Source organism: Oncorhynchus keta, chromosome 27 (assembly GCF_023373465.1).
Source record: "Oncorhynchus keta strain PuntledgeMale-10-30-2019 chromosome 27, Oket_V2, whole genome shotgun sequence".
Taxonomy (NCBI): Eukaryota; Metazoa; Chordata; class Actinopteri; order Salmoniformes; family Salmonidae; genus Oncorhynchus; species Oncorhynchus keta.
The window spans coordinates 27,006,858-27,025,572 of NC_068447.1; the positions used below are offsets into that span (position 1 = coordinate 27,006,858).

Consider the following 18,715-nt stretch of genomic DNA (forward strand, 5'->3'; position numbering starts at 1 on the left):
CCAGCACAGTTTAAACCTGTTCTTTATCTCTCTCTCCCTCTCTCTCTTCCCCAGTACAGTTTAAACCTGTTCTCTCTCTCTCTCTCTCTCTCTCTCTCTCTCTCTCTCTCTCTCTCTCTCTCTCTCTCTCTCTCTCTCTCTCTCTCTCTCTCCCCAGTACAGTTTGAACTCTCTCTCTCTCTCTTCTCTTCCCCAGTACAGTTTGAACCTGTTCTCTCTCTTCCCCAGTACAGTTTAAACCTGTTCTCTCTCTCTCTTCCCCAGTACAGTTTAAACCTGTTATCTCTCTCTTCCCCAGTACAGTTTAAACCTGTTCTCTCTCTCTCTTCCCCAGTACCGTTTAAACCTGTTGGCTCAACCATTACTTCCTGCTTACTGCACAATGAACCAATCTTCTTCAACCTTCTTTCTTTTAAAGAGTATTTGTTGTTTTTATTTATGAACTGTGTCCCCTATTTTGTAAATTATGGCCGCCATTGCAAATATATATATGTTGTTTAATGATAATGTAGATGTATAGTTGTATGCCCCAGGAATACCCCAGGAAGACCCGAATCGCTCACCACACCCCCACCTTCGCTAAATCTGCCACCGCTGCTGAATGAAAATCTGAAGGAAACACGGTTATTATTCACATCTGTGATGTCTAATGGCCCCCTCTGTCTTTTTTCTCTCACCCTCTCTTTCCCTCCCTCCCCACAGGAAACAGTAGAATATGCCTTCCTGATCATCTTTACGATAGAGACCTTTCTGAAGATCATAGCATATGGTTTAGTCATGCATCAGAACTCCTACGTAAGGAATGGCTGGAACATGCTAGATTTTGTCATTGTCATAGTAGGGTAAGTACCACGTTCCTCCTAGGCAGAGTCATACACACATGCATGTACTCACACATACACACACTCAGGTGCGTACACACACACACACACACACACACACACACACACACACACACACACACACACACACACACACACACACACACACACACACACACACACACACACACACACACACACACACACACACACACGCGCGCGCATGCATGTACACAAATGACTATGTCAGATGCTGCTGATGCCCAAGGCCCAAAATAAAGCCCAGTCTGGTGGACTGAATGAGCACTGAGCACTGAAAGGTTACAAAAATGTTAACATAAACACAAGTATGTTGTAAGATGTTATGTCATGAAAAACACTGTAGAACACACAAACACACAGCAACATATTCAGAGGGAAAACACACATGCAACAATTCACCCTCCCTGTGTATCAGTCACTATTTGATCAAGAAGGATCATCGGCTTAAATCTCTTCACCACATCCAGTAACAACAAGAGGCTCTGGCAATCACACACACACACACACACACACACACACACACACACACACACACACACACACACACACACACACACACACACACACACATACACACACACACACACACACACACACACACACACACACACACACACACACACACACACACACACACACACACACACACACACACACACACACACACACACACACACACACACACACACACACACACACACACACACACACACACACACACACACACACACACACACACACACACACACACACACGGTAGTACCTCTGTGAATTACCTGAGATCCTGTTGTCTGTCACAAGGTTTTAGGATTTGGGTTCGGGTCAGGAGCAAGTCACACACTCGCTTCTGATTTTAAAAAAGGAAATGGGAAAAAATACTTAAATACTACATAATGCTGGATCTCATGATACAGTACCAGTCAAACGTTTGGGCACCTACTCAATCAAGGGTTTTTCTTTATTTTTACTATTTTCTACACTGTAGAATATAAGTGAAGACATCAAAACTATGAAATAACACACATGGAATCATGTACTAACCAAAAAATGTTTGAACAAATCAAAGCACCCCCACATCATCACACCTCCTCCTCCATGCTTTATGGTGGGAACCACACATGCAGAGATCATTAGTTCGCCTACTCTGCGTCTCACAAAGACACACGGCAGTTGGAACCAAAAATCTCAAATTTGGATCAGACCAAAGGACAGATTTCCACAGGTCTAATATCCATTACTCGTGTTTCTTGGCCCAAGCAAGTCTCTTCTTCTTATTGGTGTCCTTTAGTAGTGGTTTCTTTGAAGCATTCGACCATGAAGGACTGATTCACAGTCTCCTCTGAACAGTTGATGTTGAGATGTGTCTTTTATTTGTATTCTGTGAAGCATTTTCTGAGGCTGGTAGCTCTAAAGAACCTATCCTCTGCGGCAGAGGTAACTCTGGGTCTTACTTTCCTGTGACGGTCCTCATGAGAGCCAGTTTCATCATAGTGCTTGATGGTTTTTGCGACTGCACTTGAAGAAACTTTCATATTTCGTTACATTTTCTGCATTGACTGACCTTCATTTCTTAAAGTAATGATGGACTGTCATTTCTCTTTGCTTATTTGAGCTGTTTTTGCCATAATATGGACTTGGTCTTTTACCAAATAGGTCTATCTTCTGTATACCACCCCTATCTTGTCACAACACAACTGATTGACTCAAACGCATTAAGAAGGAAATAAATGTACGTTTTACAAGGCACAGCTATTAATTGAAATGCATTCCAGGTGACTACCTCATGAAGCTGGTTGAGAGAATGCCAAAAGTGTACAAAGCTGTCATCAAGGCAAAGGGTGGCTACTTTAAAGAATCTCAAATATAAAAAAAAGTTTTGATGTCTTCACTATTATTCCACAATGTAGAAAATAGTAAAAATAAAGAAAAACCCTTGAATGAGTAGGTTGTCCAATTTTTTATATTTTTTTCTCTCCTTTCAGTGGCTTTCTGTAATGGTAGTTGATATCATTTGAATTATATTTTCTTACACTCATTATTGACAGAAATATATAATTATATTGAGGGGTGTGTTGGCAGACAGACTCTAGGTTGTGTTAATCAGGGGAAACACACACACACACACACACACACCTTGTGTGGTGGTCAGGGTGACGTTTATATCCTGCACAGCTTCCCCGTGGAGCTCCAGTGTAAACTGAGGACGAGGTGTGAAGCACTGAATGTAAACATAGAGAGATAAAGGGGATTAAACAACACGTTTCACTGCACCTGTTTGGTGTATGTGACAATAAAACACACACACCCATACACACTACAGTAGATGGCCCAGAAAATACCATTAAGATAAATCAAAGCTCTGTCACCTGATTCTCAGAAAGCCCTATGACTCAGAGCTGTATGTTACAATGATGTCATCAATATCTCTGTGTGTCTGACCTTTGTGATATTTCTCTCTTTCTCTCTCTCTCTCTCTCTCTCTCTCTCTCTCTCTCTCTCTCTCTCTCTCTCTCTCTCTCTCTCTCTCTCTTTATCTCTCTCTCTCTCTCTCTCTTTATCTCTCTCTCTCTCTCTCTCTCTCTCTCTCTCTCTCTCTCTCTCTCTCTCTCTCTCTCTCTCTCTCTCTCTCTCTCTCTCTCTCTCTCTCTCTCTCTCTCTCTCTCTCTCTCTCTCTCTCTCTCTCTCTCTCTCTCTCTCTCTCTCTCTCTCTCTCTCTCTCTTTATCTCTCTCTCTCTCTCTCTTTTATCTCTCTTTCCCCTCTCTCCTCCCCCACAGGTTGTTCAGTGTAGTTCTGGAGGTGATAACCAAAGAGGGTGATGCGGGGGCTCAGGGGGGTAAACCAGGAGGCTTTGACGTCAAGGCCCTCCGAGCATTCCGTGTGCTCCGCCCCCTCCGTCTTGTCTCAGGAGTACCCAGTGAGTCGCCATTGTGCCAGAACCTGTCTTCACTATGGAGATATGTTACCATGTTTATACCATATGAAGAGTTTATTTCCAAAATGCCAAACACCAATTTTTCACATTTGTGTTTTTTCATCTTTTGAAAATATTGCTTATGGGTACATTCATGTGTGTGTAAAATATTACTATTCTCAGATAATTCATTCATAGATTTTAGATGTGTATGAAAATGTCTTTTGGGCGGACAAAATGCTATATATCCATTGTTTAGCTAGAATGGAATATTTGATTGTGATAATTGTTAGCTATATTAAGATGAATGCACTTACTCAAAGTCACTCTGAATAAGAGCTTCTGCTAAATAACTAACATGTCAAATGTTTTAAATACAGATCTCATATTAATATATTGAATTATAATGACAAAATAAAATATATATTGATGTCACAATTGTATCATTTGTACATTGATTTATTAAAATGTAGTTATTTGTTACATTTGACTGTGTAAAACCAAGCAGTACTACTTATGTCACTGTGAGTGAGGTGGATATATAGCATTTTGGGAAAAACATGATTATTTGTCTCTCTGAAATGAAACCATCAAGTGATAGACTTAAAACAAATACATGTCATTGAATAACCCTGTTACATAATTAGAATGGTGTGTTTTTTCACTCTCTCTTTCATCATTTCTTTCAGCAGTAAAAGCTCATTTACCTGCATTTCTGAAAATAAATATATAGCATTTTGGAATTAAAATCTTCATATGTCTCTAGTTCAATATGAAGTTTTTATTGATACCCGTGTACAGTCTGAAATCCATAGGCATAAACATCAATAGGCTCGTTATACTGTGTTTGTGTGTGTGTGTGTGTGTGTGTGTGTGTGTGTGTGTGTGTGTGTGTGTGTGTGTGTGTGTTGTGTGTGTGTGTGTGTGTGTGTGTGTGTGTATCTGAGCCCTCTCTCTCTGTCTCTGTCAGGTTTACAGGTAGTGTTGAACGCCATCATTAAAGCCATGGTTCCTCTGCTCCACATCGCTCTGCTAGTCCTCTTCGTCATCATCATCTATGCCATCATCGGTCTGGAACTCTTCATCGGCAAAATGCACGCCACTTGCTACCTGGTGGGCACCGGTAAGGACCTGCGTGCGTAATCTGTCCATCTCAGTCCTCCTCTGTCTGTCACAAGTTAAACTCTTTCCATATGTTGATGCATGTCAGCTCTACATAAAAAGACAGGCAAAAGTTATGCTGCATTTAGATGATGGAGGCAAAAAAAGGTTGTACCAGTGGGAAAAGCGGGACAAGACAGCAAGGAAGATGGTGACGCAAAAAGCAAGCCTGCACAATGGTGTGTGTTGCTATAGTGATTTCAGTAAACAATCAGTGCAAATCAACATCCGGTAGAAAACAATGCTCTGGCAGACGGCAAAAGATTCAATATTTTAACTCTGGTGGCAAGTCCTGTCTAGCGTGGTGGCTGAAGGCCTTCACCGCCAGCACTCAGCGGCATCTAGGTCGTTCTCTCATTGAAACCAATGTCATCCTGTCTACCGTGGTGGCTGAAGGCCTTCACCGCCAGCCCTCAGCGGCATCTAGGTCGTTCTCTCATTGAAACCAATGGCATCCTGTCTACCGTGGTGGCTGAAGGTCTTCACCGCCAGCCCCCAGCGGCATCTAGGTCGTTCTCTCATTGAAACCAATGGCATCCTTTCTACCGTGGTGGCTGAAGGCCTTCACCAGCCCTCAGCTGCATCTAGGTCGTTCTCTCATTGAAACCAATGGCATCCTGTCACCGTGGTGGCTGAAGGCCTTCACCGCCAGCTCCCAGCGGCATCCACGTTGTTCTCTCATTGAAACCAATGGCATCCTGTCTACCGTGGTGGCTGAAGGCCTTCACCGCCAGCCCCCAGCGGCATCCACACGTCATTCTTTCATTGAAACCAATGGCATCCTGTCTACCGTGGTGGCTGAAGGCCTTCACCGCCAGCCCCCAGCGGCATCCAGTTCTCTCATTGAAACCAATGGCATCCTGTCTACCGTGGTGGCTGTCACCGCCAGCCCCCAGCGGCATCTAGGTCGTTCTCTCATTGAAACCAATGGCATCCTGTCTACCGTGGTGGCTGAAGGCCTTCACCGCCAGCCCCCAGCGGCATCTAGGTCGTTCTCTCATTGAAACCAATGGCATCCTTTCTACCGTGGTGGCTGAAGGCCTTCACCGCCAGCCCTCAGCTGCATCTAGGTCGTTCTCTCATTGAAACCAATGGCATCCTGTCTACCGTGGTGGCTGAAGGCCTTCACCGCCAGCCCCCAGCGGCATCCACGTTGTTCTCTCATTGAAACCAATGGCATCCTGTCTACCGTGGTGGCTGAAGGCCTTCACCGCCAGCCCCCAGCGGCATCCACTCGTTCTTTCATTGAAACCAATGGCATCCTGTCTACCGTGGTGGCTGAAGGCCTTCACCGCCAGCCCCCAGCGGCATCCACGTCGTTCTCTCATTGAAACCAATGGCATCCTGTCTACCGTGGTGGCTGAAGGCCTTCACCGCCAGCCCCCAGCGGCATCCACGTCGTTCTCTCATTGAAACCAATGGCATCCTGTCTACCGTGGTGGCTGAAGGCCTTCACCACCAGCCCCCAGCTGCATCTAGGTCATTCTCTCATTGAAACCAATGGCATCCTGTTTGCCGTCTACCTCGTGACTCTAAACGCAGCATTACTGATAACCAATACTGTAGAAAAACACTAGGCTCAATCCTTTTGTGACTGATATAAATCATCTGTCTGTACAAACCCTAAGACTTCAGTCACTCACTAGTTGGAATCGGCTTTGATTCAATATTTAATCTGCTGACAATCATGACCCTTATTCTAGCACTCAGTCCCTGAATATGAATAAATATACAATTAATATTACTTCCAGTCAATCAGGGGGATCTATATGAAACATGTATATGGAAGCTAGATGACATTGTTTCATTTCTCCACTACAATAATCTGGTTTTATAGTGGGGAGTTGATGGACAACATGTGTGTATGTATTGCTCCTTCTCTTTGTTACTTGTTTGTTTACATCCCTGTGGTAGTTTAGAAGCAGCAATACAGGGCAGTTCAGGGCAGGGTAGACCCAGATCTCTGCTAGCTGTAATCCGGGGCTCTATGCTGATGTTTGCCCTTGAGAAAGGCACTTACCTGGGACTCAGACTCCTTCTCATCATCATGCTATTAGAAGCGATTATGGATGAAAGGAGATGTAAGCCATGTCAGTTGAGCAGATGAAGTGGAACTGCAGGGGGTGAATTTATGAATGTAATGTGTGTGTGATTATGAATGTAATGTGTGTGATTATGAATGTAATGTGTGTGATTATGAATGTAATGTGTGTGATTATTAATGTAATGTGTGTGATTATGAATGTAATGTGTGTGTGATTATGAATGTAATGTGTGTGATTATGAATGTAATGTGTGTGTGATTATGAATGTAATGTGTGTGATTATGAATGTAATGTGTGTGTGATTATGAATGTAATGTGTGTGTGATTATGAATGTAATGTGTGTGTGATTATGAATGTAATGTGTGTGATTATGAATGTAATGTGTGTGTGATTATTAATGTAATGTGTGTGATTATGAATGTAATGTGTGTGATTATGAATGTAATGTGTGTGATTATGAATGTAATGTGTGTGTGATTATGAATGTAATGTGTGTGATTATGAATGTAATGTGTGTGTGATTATTAATGTAATGTGTGTGATTATGAATGTAATGTGTGTGTGATTATTAATGTAATGTGTGTGATTATGAATGTAATGTGTGTGATTATGAATGTAATGTGTGTGATTATGAATGTAATGTGTGTGTGATTATTAATGTAATGTGTGTGATTATTAATGTAATGTGTGTGTGATTATGAATGTAATGTGTGTGATTATGAATGTAATGTGTGTGTGATTATGAATGTAATGTGTGTGATTATGAATGTAATGTGTGTGATTATGAATGTAATGTGTGTGTGATTATGAATGTAATGTGTGTGATTGTAAATGTAATGTGTGTGTGATTATGAATGTAATGTGTGTGTGATTATGAATGTAATGTGTGTGATTATGAATGTAATGTGTGTGATTATGAATGTAATGTATGTGATTATGAATGTAATGTGTATGTGATTATGAATGTAATGTGTGTGATTATGAATGTAATGTGTGTGATTAAATGTAATGTGTGTGTGATTATGAATGTAATGTGTGTGATTATGAATGTAATGTGTGTGATTATGAATGTAATGTGTGTGATTATGAATGTAATGTATGTGATTATGAATGTAATGTGTGTGTGATTATGAATGTAATGTGTGTGTGATTATGAATGTAATGTGTGTGATTATGAATGTAATGTGTGTGATTATGAATGTAATGTGTGTGTGATTATGAATGTAATGTGTATGTGATTATGAATGTAATGTGTGTGATTATGAATGTAATGTGTGTGATTATAAATGTAATGTGTGTGTGATTATGAATGTAATGTGTGTGATTGAATGTAATGTGTGTGATTATGAATGTAATGTGTGTGATTATGAATGTAATGTGTGTGTGTAAATGTAATGTGTGTGTGATTATGAATGTAATGTGTGTGATTATGAATGTAATGTGTGTGTGATTATGAATGTAATGTGTGTGATTATGAATGTATTGTGTGTGTGATTATGAATGTAATGTGTGTGATTATGAATGTAATGTGTGTGTGATTATGAATGTAATGTGTGTGATTATTAATGTAATGTGTGTGATTAGGAATGTATTGTGTGTGTGATTATGAATGTAATGTGTGTGTGAATAGGAATGTATTGTGTGTGATTATGAATGTAATGTGTGTGATTATGAATGTAATGTGTGTGTGATTATTAATGTAATGTGTGTGATTAGGAATGTATTGTGTGTGTGATTATGAATGTAATGTGTGTGATTATGAATGTAATGTGTGTGATTATGAATGTAATGTGTGTGATTATGAATGTAATGTGTGTGTGATTATGAATGTAATGTGTGTGATTATGAATGTAATGTGTGTGATTATGAATGTAATGTGTGTGATTATGAATGTAATGTGTGTGATTATGAATGTAATGTGTGATTATTAATGTAATGTGTGTGTGGTCATGAATGTAATGTGTGTGATTATGAATGTAATGTGTGTGATTATGAATGTAATGTGTGTGTGATTATGAATGTAATGTGTGTGATTATGAATGTAATGTGTGTGATTATGAATGTAATGTGTGTGATTATTAATGTAATGTGTGTGATTATTAATGTAATGTGTGTGATTATTAATGTAATGTGTGTGATTATGAATGTAATGTGTGTGATTATGAATGTAATGTGTGAATATGAATGTAATGTGTGTGTGATTATGAATGTAATGTGTGTGATTATGAATGTAATGTATGTGATTATGAATGTAATGTGTGTGATTATGAATGTAATGTGTGTGATTATGAATGTAATGTGTGTGAATATGAATGTAATGTGTGTGATTATGAATGTAATGTGTGTGATTATGAATGTAATGTGTGTGAATGAATGTATTGTGTGTGATTATGAATGTAATGTGTGTGATTATTAATGTAATGTGTGTGTGATTATTAATGTAATGTGTGTGTGATTAGGAATGTATTGTGTGTGATTATGAATGTAATGTGTGTGATTATTAATGTAATGTGTGTGTGATTAGGAATGTATTGTGTGTGATTATTAATGTAATGTGTGTGATTATTAATGTAATGTGTGTGATTATGAATGTAATGTGTGTGATTATGAATGTAATGTGTGTGATTATGAATGTAATGTGTGTGTGATTATGAATGTAATGTGTGTGATTATTAATGTAATGTGTGTGATTATGAATGTAATGTGTGTGTGATTATGAATGTAATGTGTGTGATTATGAATGTAATGTGTGTGATTATGAATGTAATGTGTGTGTGATTATTAATGTAATGTGTGTGATTATTAATGTAATGTGTGTGATTATGAATGTAATGTGTGTGTGATTATGCATGTAATGTGTGTGGTTATGAATGTAATGTGTGTGTGATTATGCATGTAATGTGTGTGTGATTATGAATGTAATGTGTGTGATTATGAATGTAATGTGTGTGATTATGAATGTAATGTGTGTGATTATGAATGTAATGTGTGTGTGATTATGAATGTAATGTGTGTGTGATTATGAATGTAATGTGTGTGATTATGAATGTAATGTGTGTGATTATGAATGTAATGTGTGTGTGATTATGAATGTAATGTGTGTGATTATGAATGTAATGTGTGTGATTATGAATGTAATGTGTGTGTGATTATTAATGTAATGTGTGTGATTATAAATGTAATGTGTGATTATGAATGTAATGTGTGATTATATAAATGTAATGTGTGTGTGATTATGAATGTAATGTGTGTGATTATGAATGTAATGTGTGTGATTATGAATGTAATGTGTGTGATTATGAATGTAATGTGTGTGATTATGAATGTAATGTGTGTGTGATTATTAATGTAATGTGTGTGATTATGAATGTAATGTGTGTGATTATGAATGTAATGTGTGTGATTATGAATGTAATGTGTGTGTGATTATTAATGTAATGTGTGTGTGATTATTAATGTAATGTGTGTGTGATTATTAATGTAATGTGTGTGATTATGAATGTAATGTGTGTGATTATGAATGTAATGTGTGTGTGATTATGAATGTAATGTGTGTGATTATGAATGTAATGTGTGTGTGATTATGAATGTAATGTGTGTGTGATTATGAATGTAATGTGTGTGTGATTATGAATGTAATGTGTGTGATTATGAATGTAATGTGTGTGATTATGAATGTAATGTGTGTGATTATGAATGTAATGTGTGTGTGATTATGAATGTAATGTGTGTGATTATGAATGTAATGTGTGTGATTATGAATGTAATGTGTGTGATTATGAATGTAATGTGTGTGATTATGAATGTAATGTGTGTGTGATTATGAATGTATTGTGTGTGATTATGAATGTAATGTGTGATTATGAATGTAATGTGTGTGATTATGAATGTAATGTGTGTGATTATGAATGTATTGTGTGTGATTATGAATGTAATGTGTGTGTGATTATGAATGTAATGTGTGTGATTATGAATGTAATGTGTGTGATTATGAATGTAATGTGTGTGATTATGAATGTAATGTGTGTGATTATGAATGTAATGTGTGTGTGATTATGAATGTAATGTGTGTGATTATGAATGTAATGTGTGTGATTATGAATGTAATGTGTGTGATTATGAATGTAATGTGTGTGATTATGAATGTAATGTGTGTGATTATGAATGTAATGTGTGTGATTATGAATGTAATGTGTGTGATTATGAATGTAATTGTGTGTGATTATGAATGTAATGTGTGTGATTATGAATGTAATGTGTGTGATTATAAATGTAATGTGTGTGATTATGAATGTAAATGTGTGTGATTATGAATGTAATGTGTGTGATTATGAATGTAATGTGTGTGATTATGAATGTAATGTGTGTGATTATGAATGTAATGTGTGTGTGATTATGAATGTAATGTGTGTGTGATTATGAATGTAATGTGTGTGTGATTATGAATGTAATGTGTGTGATTATGAATGTAATGTGTGTGTGATTATGAATGTAATGTGTGTGCGATTATGAATGTAATGTGTGTGTGATTATGAATGTAATGTGTGTGATTATGAATGTAATGTGTGTGTGATTATGAATGTAATGTGTGTGCGATTATGAATGTAATGTGTGTGATTATTAATGTAATGTGTGTGATTATGAATGTAATGTGTGTGATTATGAATGTAATGTGTGTGATTATTAATGTAATGTGTGTGTGATTATGAATGTAATGTGTGTGCGATTATTAATGTAATGTGTGTGATTATTAATGTAATGTGTGTGATTATGAATGTAATGTGTGTGATTATGAATGTAATGTGTGTGATTATGAATGTAATGTGTGTGATTATGAATGTAATGTGTGTGATTATGAATGTAATGTGTGTGATTATGAATGTAATGTGTGTGATTATGAATGTAATGTGTGTGATTATGAATGTAATGTGTGTGATTATGAATGTAATGTGTGTGTGATTATGAATGAATGTAATGTGTGTGATTATAAATGTAATGTGTGTGTGATTATGAATGTAATGTGTGTGATTATGAATGTAATGTGTGTGATTATGAATGTAATGTGTGTGATTATAAATGTAATGTGTGTGTGATTATGAATGTAATGTGTGTGATTATGAATATTGTGTGTGATTATGAATGTAATGTGATTATGAATGTAATGTGTGTGTGATTATGAATGTAATGTGTGTGATTATGAATGTAATGTGTGTGTGTGATTATGAATGTAATGTGTGTGATTATGAATGTAATGTGATTATGAATGTATTGTGTGTGATTATGAATGTAATGTGTGTGATTATGAATGTAATGTGTGTGATTATGAATGTAATGTGTGTGATTATGAATGTAATGTGTGTGATTATGAATGTAATGTGTGTGATTATGAATGTAATGTGTGTGATTATGAATGTAATGTGTGTGATTATGAATGTAATGTGTGTGATTATGAAATGTGTGTGTGATTATGAATGTATTGTTGATTATGAATGTAATGTGTGTGTGATTATGAATGTAATGTGTGTGATTATGAATGTAATGTGTGTGATTATGAATGTAATGTGTGTGATTATGAATGTAATGTGTGTGTGTGATTATGAATGTAATGTGTGTGATTATGAATGTAATGTGTGTGTGATTATGAATGTAATGTGTGTGATTATGAATGTAATGTGTGTGTGATTATGAATGTAATGTGTGTGATTATAAATGTAATGTGTGTGTGATTATGAATGTAATGTGTGTGATTATGAATGTAATTGTGTGTGATTATGAATGTATTGTGTGTGATTATGAATGTAATGTGTGTGATTATGAATGTAATGTGTGTGATTATGAATGTAATGTGTGTGATTATGAATGTAATGTGTGTGATTATGAATGTAATGTGTGTGATTATGAATGTAATGTGTGTGTGATTATTAATGTAATGTGTGTGTGATTATTAATGTAATGTGTGTGATTATGAATGTAATGTGTGTGTGATTATGCATGTAATGTGTGTGGTTATGAATGTAATGTGTGTGATTATGAATGTAATGTGTGTGATTATGAATGTAATGTGTGTGATTATGAATGTAATGTGTGTGATTATGAATGTAATGTGTGTGATTATAAATGTAATGTGTGTGTGATTATGAATGTAATGTGTGTGATTATGAATGTAATGTGTGTGATTATGAATGTAATGTGTGTGATTATAAATGTAATGTGTGTGTGATTATGAATGTAATGTGTGTGATTATGAATGTAATGTGTGTGATTATGAATGTAATGTGTGTGATTATGATTATGAATGTGTGTGTGATTATGAATGTAATGTGTGTGATTATGAATGTAATGTGTGTGATTATGAATGTAATGTGTGTGTGATTATGAATGTAATGTGTGTGATTATGAATGTAATGTGTGTGATTATGAATGTAATGTGTGTGATTATGAATGTAATGTGTGTGTGATTATGAATGTAATGTGTGTGATTATAAATGTAATGTGTGTGTGATTATGAATGTAATGTGTGTGATTATGAATGTAATGTGTGTGTGATTATGAATGTAATGTGTGTGATTATAAATGTAATGTGTGTGTGATTATGAATGTAATGTGTGATTATGAATGTAATGTGTGTGATTATGAATGTATTGTGTGTGATTATGAATGTAATGTGTGTGTGATTATGAATGTAATGTGTGTGATTATGAATGTAATGTGTGTGTGATTATGAATGTAATGTGTGTGATTATGAATGTAATGTGTGTGTGATTATGAATGTAATTGTGTGTGATTATGAATGTAATGTGTGTGATTATGAATGTAATGTGTGTGTGATTATGAATGTAATGTGTGTGATTATGAATGTATTGTGTGTGATTATGAATGTAATGTGTGTGTGATTATGAATGTATTGTGTGTGATTATGAATGTAATGTGTGTGATTATGAATGTAATGTGTGTGATTATGAATGTAATGTGTGTGATTATGAATGTATTGTGTGTGATTATGAATGTAATGTGTGTGTGATTATGAATGTAATGTGTGTGATTATGAATGTAATGTGTGTGATTATGAATGTAATGTGTGTGATTATGAATGTAATGTGTGTGTGATTATGAATGTAATGTGTGTGATTATAAATGTAATGTGTGTGTGATTATGAATGTAATGTGTGTGATTATGAATGTAATGTGTGTGTGATTATGAATGTAATGTGTGTGATTATAAATGTAATGTGTGTGATTATGAATGTAATGTGTGTGATTATGAATGTATGTGTGTGATTATGAATGTATTGTGTGTGATTATGAATGTAATGTGTGTGATTATGAATGTAATGTGTGTGTGATTATGAATGTAATGTGTGTGATTATGAATGTAATGTGTGTGATTATGAATGTAATGTGTGTGATTATGAATGTAATGTGTGTGATTATGAATGTAATGTGTGTGATTATGAATGTAATGTGTGTGATTATAAATGTAATGTGTGTGTGATTATGAATGTAATGTGTGTGATTATGAATGTAATGTGTGTGATTATGAATGTAATGTGTGTGATTATGAATGTAATGTGTGTGATTATGAATGTAATGTGTGTGTGATTATGAATGTAATGTGTGTGATTATAAATGTAATGTGTGTGTGATTATGAATGTAATGTGTGTGATTATGAATGTAATGTGTGTGTGATTATGAATGTAATGTGTGTGATTATAAATGTAATGTGTGTGTGATTATGAATGTAATGTGTGTGATTATGAATGTATTGTGTGTGATTATGAATGTATTGTGTGTGATTATGAATGTAATGTGTGTGATTATGAATGTAATGTGTGTGATTATGAATGTAATGTGTGTGTGATTATGAATGTAATGTGTGTGATTATGAATGTAATGTGTGTGTGATTATGAATGTAATTGTGTGTGATTATGAATGTAATGTGTGTGATTATGAATGTAATGTGTGTGATTATGAATGTAATGTGTGTGTGATTATGAATGTATTGTGTGTGATTATGAATGTAATGTGTGTGATTATGAATGTAATGTGTGTGATTATGATGTGTGTGATTATGAATGTATTGTGTGTGATTATAAATGTAATGTGTGTGATTATGAATGTATTGTGTGTGATTATGAATGTAATGTGTGTGATTATGAATGTAATGTGTGTGATTATGAATGTAATGTGTGATTATGAATGTATTGTGTGTGATTATGAATGTAATGTGTGTGATTATGAATGTAATGTGTGTGATTATGAATGTAATGTGTGTGTGATTATGAATGTAATGTGTGTGATTATGAATGTAATGTGTGTGTGATTATGAATGTAATGTGTGTGATTATGAATGTAATGTGTGTGTGATTATGAATGTAATGTGTGTGATTATGAATGTAAATGTGTGTGATTATGAATGTATTGTGTGTGATTATGAATGTAATGTGTGTGATTATGAATGTAATGTGTGTGATTATGAATGTAATGTGTGTGTGATTATGAATGTATTGTGTGTGATTATGAATGTAATGTGTGTGATTATGAATGTAATGTGTGTGATTATGAATGTAATGTGTGTGATTATGAATGTATTGTGTGTGATTATGAATGTAATGTGTGTGTGATTATGAATGTATTGTGTGTGATTATGAATGTAATGTGTGTGATTATGAATGTAATGTGTGTGATTATGAATGTAATGTGTGTGATTATGAATGTAATTGTGTGTGATTATGAATGTAATGTGTGTGATTATGAATGTAATGTGTGTGTGATTATGAATGTAATGTGTGTGATTATGAATGTAATGTGTGTGTGATTATGAATGTAATGTGTGTGTGATTATGAATTATTGTGAATGTGATTATGAATGTAATGTGTGTGATTATGAATGTAATGTGTGTGATTATGAATGTAATGTGTGTGTGATTATGAATGTAATGTGTGTGTGATTATGAATGTATTGTGTGTGATTATGAATGTAATGTGTGTGATTATGATGTAATGAATGAATGTAATGTGTGTGATTATGAATGTAATGTGTGTGATTATGAATGTAATGTGTGTGTGATTATGAATGTATTGTGTGTGATTATGAATGTAATGTGTGTGATTATGAATGTAATGTGTGTGATTATGAATGTAATGTGTGTGATTATGAATGTAATGTGTGTGATTATGAATGTAATGTGTGTGTGATTATGAATGTAATGTGTGTGATTATGAATGTAATGTGTGTGATTATGAATGTAATGTGTGTGATTATGAATGTAATGTGTGTGTGATTATGAATGTATTGTGTGTGATTATGAATGTAATGTGTGTGATTATGAATGTAATGTGTGTGATTATGAATGTAATGTGTGTGTGATTATGAATGTATTGTGTGTGATTATGAATGTAATGTGTGTGATTATGAATGTAATGTGTGTGATTATGAATGTAATGTGTGTGATTATGAATGTATTGTGTGTGATTATGAATGTAATGTGTGTGATTATGAATGTAATGTGTGTGATTATGAATGTAATGTGTGTGATTATGAATGTAATGTGTGTGTGATTATGAATGTAATGTGTGTGTGATTATGAATGTAATGTGTGTGATTATGAATGTAATGTGTGTGATTATGAATGTAATGTGTGTGTGATTATGAATGTAATGTGTGTGTGATTATGAATGTAATGTGTGTGTGATTATGAATGTAATGTGTGTGATTATGAATGTAATGTGTGTGTGATTATGAATGTAATGTGTGTGATTATGAATGTAATGTGTGTGTGATTATGAATGTAATGTGTGTGATTATGAATGTAATGTGTGTGTGATTATGAATGTAATGTGTGTGATTATGAATGTAATGTGTGTGATTATGAATGTAATGTGTGTGATTATGAATGTAATGTGTGTGATTATGAATGTAATGTGTGTGTGATTATGAATGTAATGTGTGTGATTATGAATGTAATGTGTGTGATTATGAATGTAATGTGTGTGATTATGAATGTAATGTGTGTGATTATGAATGTAATGTGTGTGTGATTATGAATGTAATGTGTGTGATTATGAATGTAATGTGTGTGATTATGAATGTAATGTGTGTGTGATTATGAATGTAATGTGTGTGATTATGAATGTAATGTGTGTGATTATGAATGTAATGTGTGTGATTATGAATGTAATGTGTGTGATTATGAATGTAATGTGTGTGATTATGCATGTATTATGTGTGTGATTATGAATGTAATGTGTGTGATTATGAATGTAATGTGTGTGATTATGAATGTAATGTGTGTGTGATTATGAATGTAATGTGTGTGATTATGAATGTAATGTGTGTGTGATTATGAATGTAATGTGTGTGATTATGAATGTAATTGTGTGTGATTATGCATGTAATGTGTGTGATTATGAATGTAATGTGTGTGTGATTATGCATGTAATGTGTGTGGTTATGAATGTAATGTATGTGATTATGCATGTAATGTGTGTGGTTATGAATGTAATGTGTGTGTGATTATGAATGTAATGTGTGTGTGATTATGAATGTAATGTGTGTGATTAGGAATGTATTGTGTGTGATTATGAATGTAATGTGTGTGTGATTATTAATGTAATGTGTGTGATTATGAATGTAATGTGTGTGATTATGAATGTAATGTGTGTGATTATGAATGTATTGTGTGTGATTATGAATGTAATGTGTGTGTGATTATTAATGTAATGTGTGTGATTAGGAATGTAATGTGTGTGATTATGAATGTAATGTGTGTGATTATGAATGTAATGTGTGTGTGATTATGAATGTAATGTGTGTGATTATGAATGTAATGTGTGTGATTATGAATGTAATGTGTGTGTGATTATTAATGTAATGTGTGTGATTATGAATGTAATGTGTGTGATTATGAATGTAATGTGTGTGATTATGAATGTAATGTGTGTGATTATGAATGTAATGTGTGTGATTATGAATGTAATGTGTGTGATTATAAATGTAATGTGTGTGATTATGAATGTAATGTGTGTGATTATGAATGTAATGTGTGTGTGATTATGAATGTAATGTGTGATTATGAATGTAATGTGTGTGATTATGAATGTAATGTGTGTGATTATGAATGTAATGTGTGTGATTATGAATGTAATGTGTGTGATTATGAATGTAATGTGTGTGTGATTATGAATGTAATGTGTGTGTGATTATGAATGTAATGTGTGTGATTATGAATGTAATGTGTGTGTGATTATGAATGTAATGTGTGTGATTATGAATGTATGTGTGTGATTATGAATGTAATGTGTGTGATTATGAATGTAATGTGTGTGATTATGAATGTAATGTGTGTGATTATGAATGTAATGTGTGTGATTATGAATGTAATGTGTGTGTGATTATGAATGTATGTGTGTGATTATGAATGTAATGTGTGTGTGATTATGAATGTAATGATTATGAATGTAATGTGTGTGATTATGAATGTAATGTGTGTGATTATGAATGTAATGTGTGTGATTATGAATGTAATGTGTGTGATTATGAATGTAATGTGTGTGATTATAAATGTAATGTGTGTGTGATTATGAATGTAATGTGTGTGATTATGAATGTAATGTGTGTGATTATGAATGTAATGTGTGTGATTATGAATGTAATGTGTGTGATTATGAATGTAATGTGTGTGATTATGAATGTAATGTGTGTGATTATAAATGTAATGTGTGTGTGATTAT

General features: G+C 34.5%; 1 protein-coding gene across 10 annotated transcripts in view; it reads left to right on the plus strand.

Moving 5' to 3' along the window:
• Positions 1-18,715, plus strand: part of LOC118377279 (voltage-dependent L-type calcium channel subunit alpha-1D-like) — a 201,304-nt gene that overhangs the window by 79,909 nt on the left and 102,680 nt on the right. For all 10 annotated transcript variants that reach the window (XM_052482061.1, XM_052482056.1, XM_052482059.1 and 7 more), the window contains 3 exons: positions 703-842; positions 3,640-3,779; positions 4,747-4,899. In XM_052482061.1, coding sequence (XP_052338021.1) covers positions 703-842; positions 3,640-3,779; positions 4,747-4,899 — 433 coding nt within the window. The remainder of the gene's footprint in view (positions 1-702; positions 843-3,639; positions 3,780-4,746; positions 4,900-18,715) is intronic.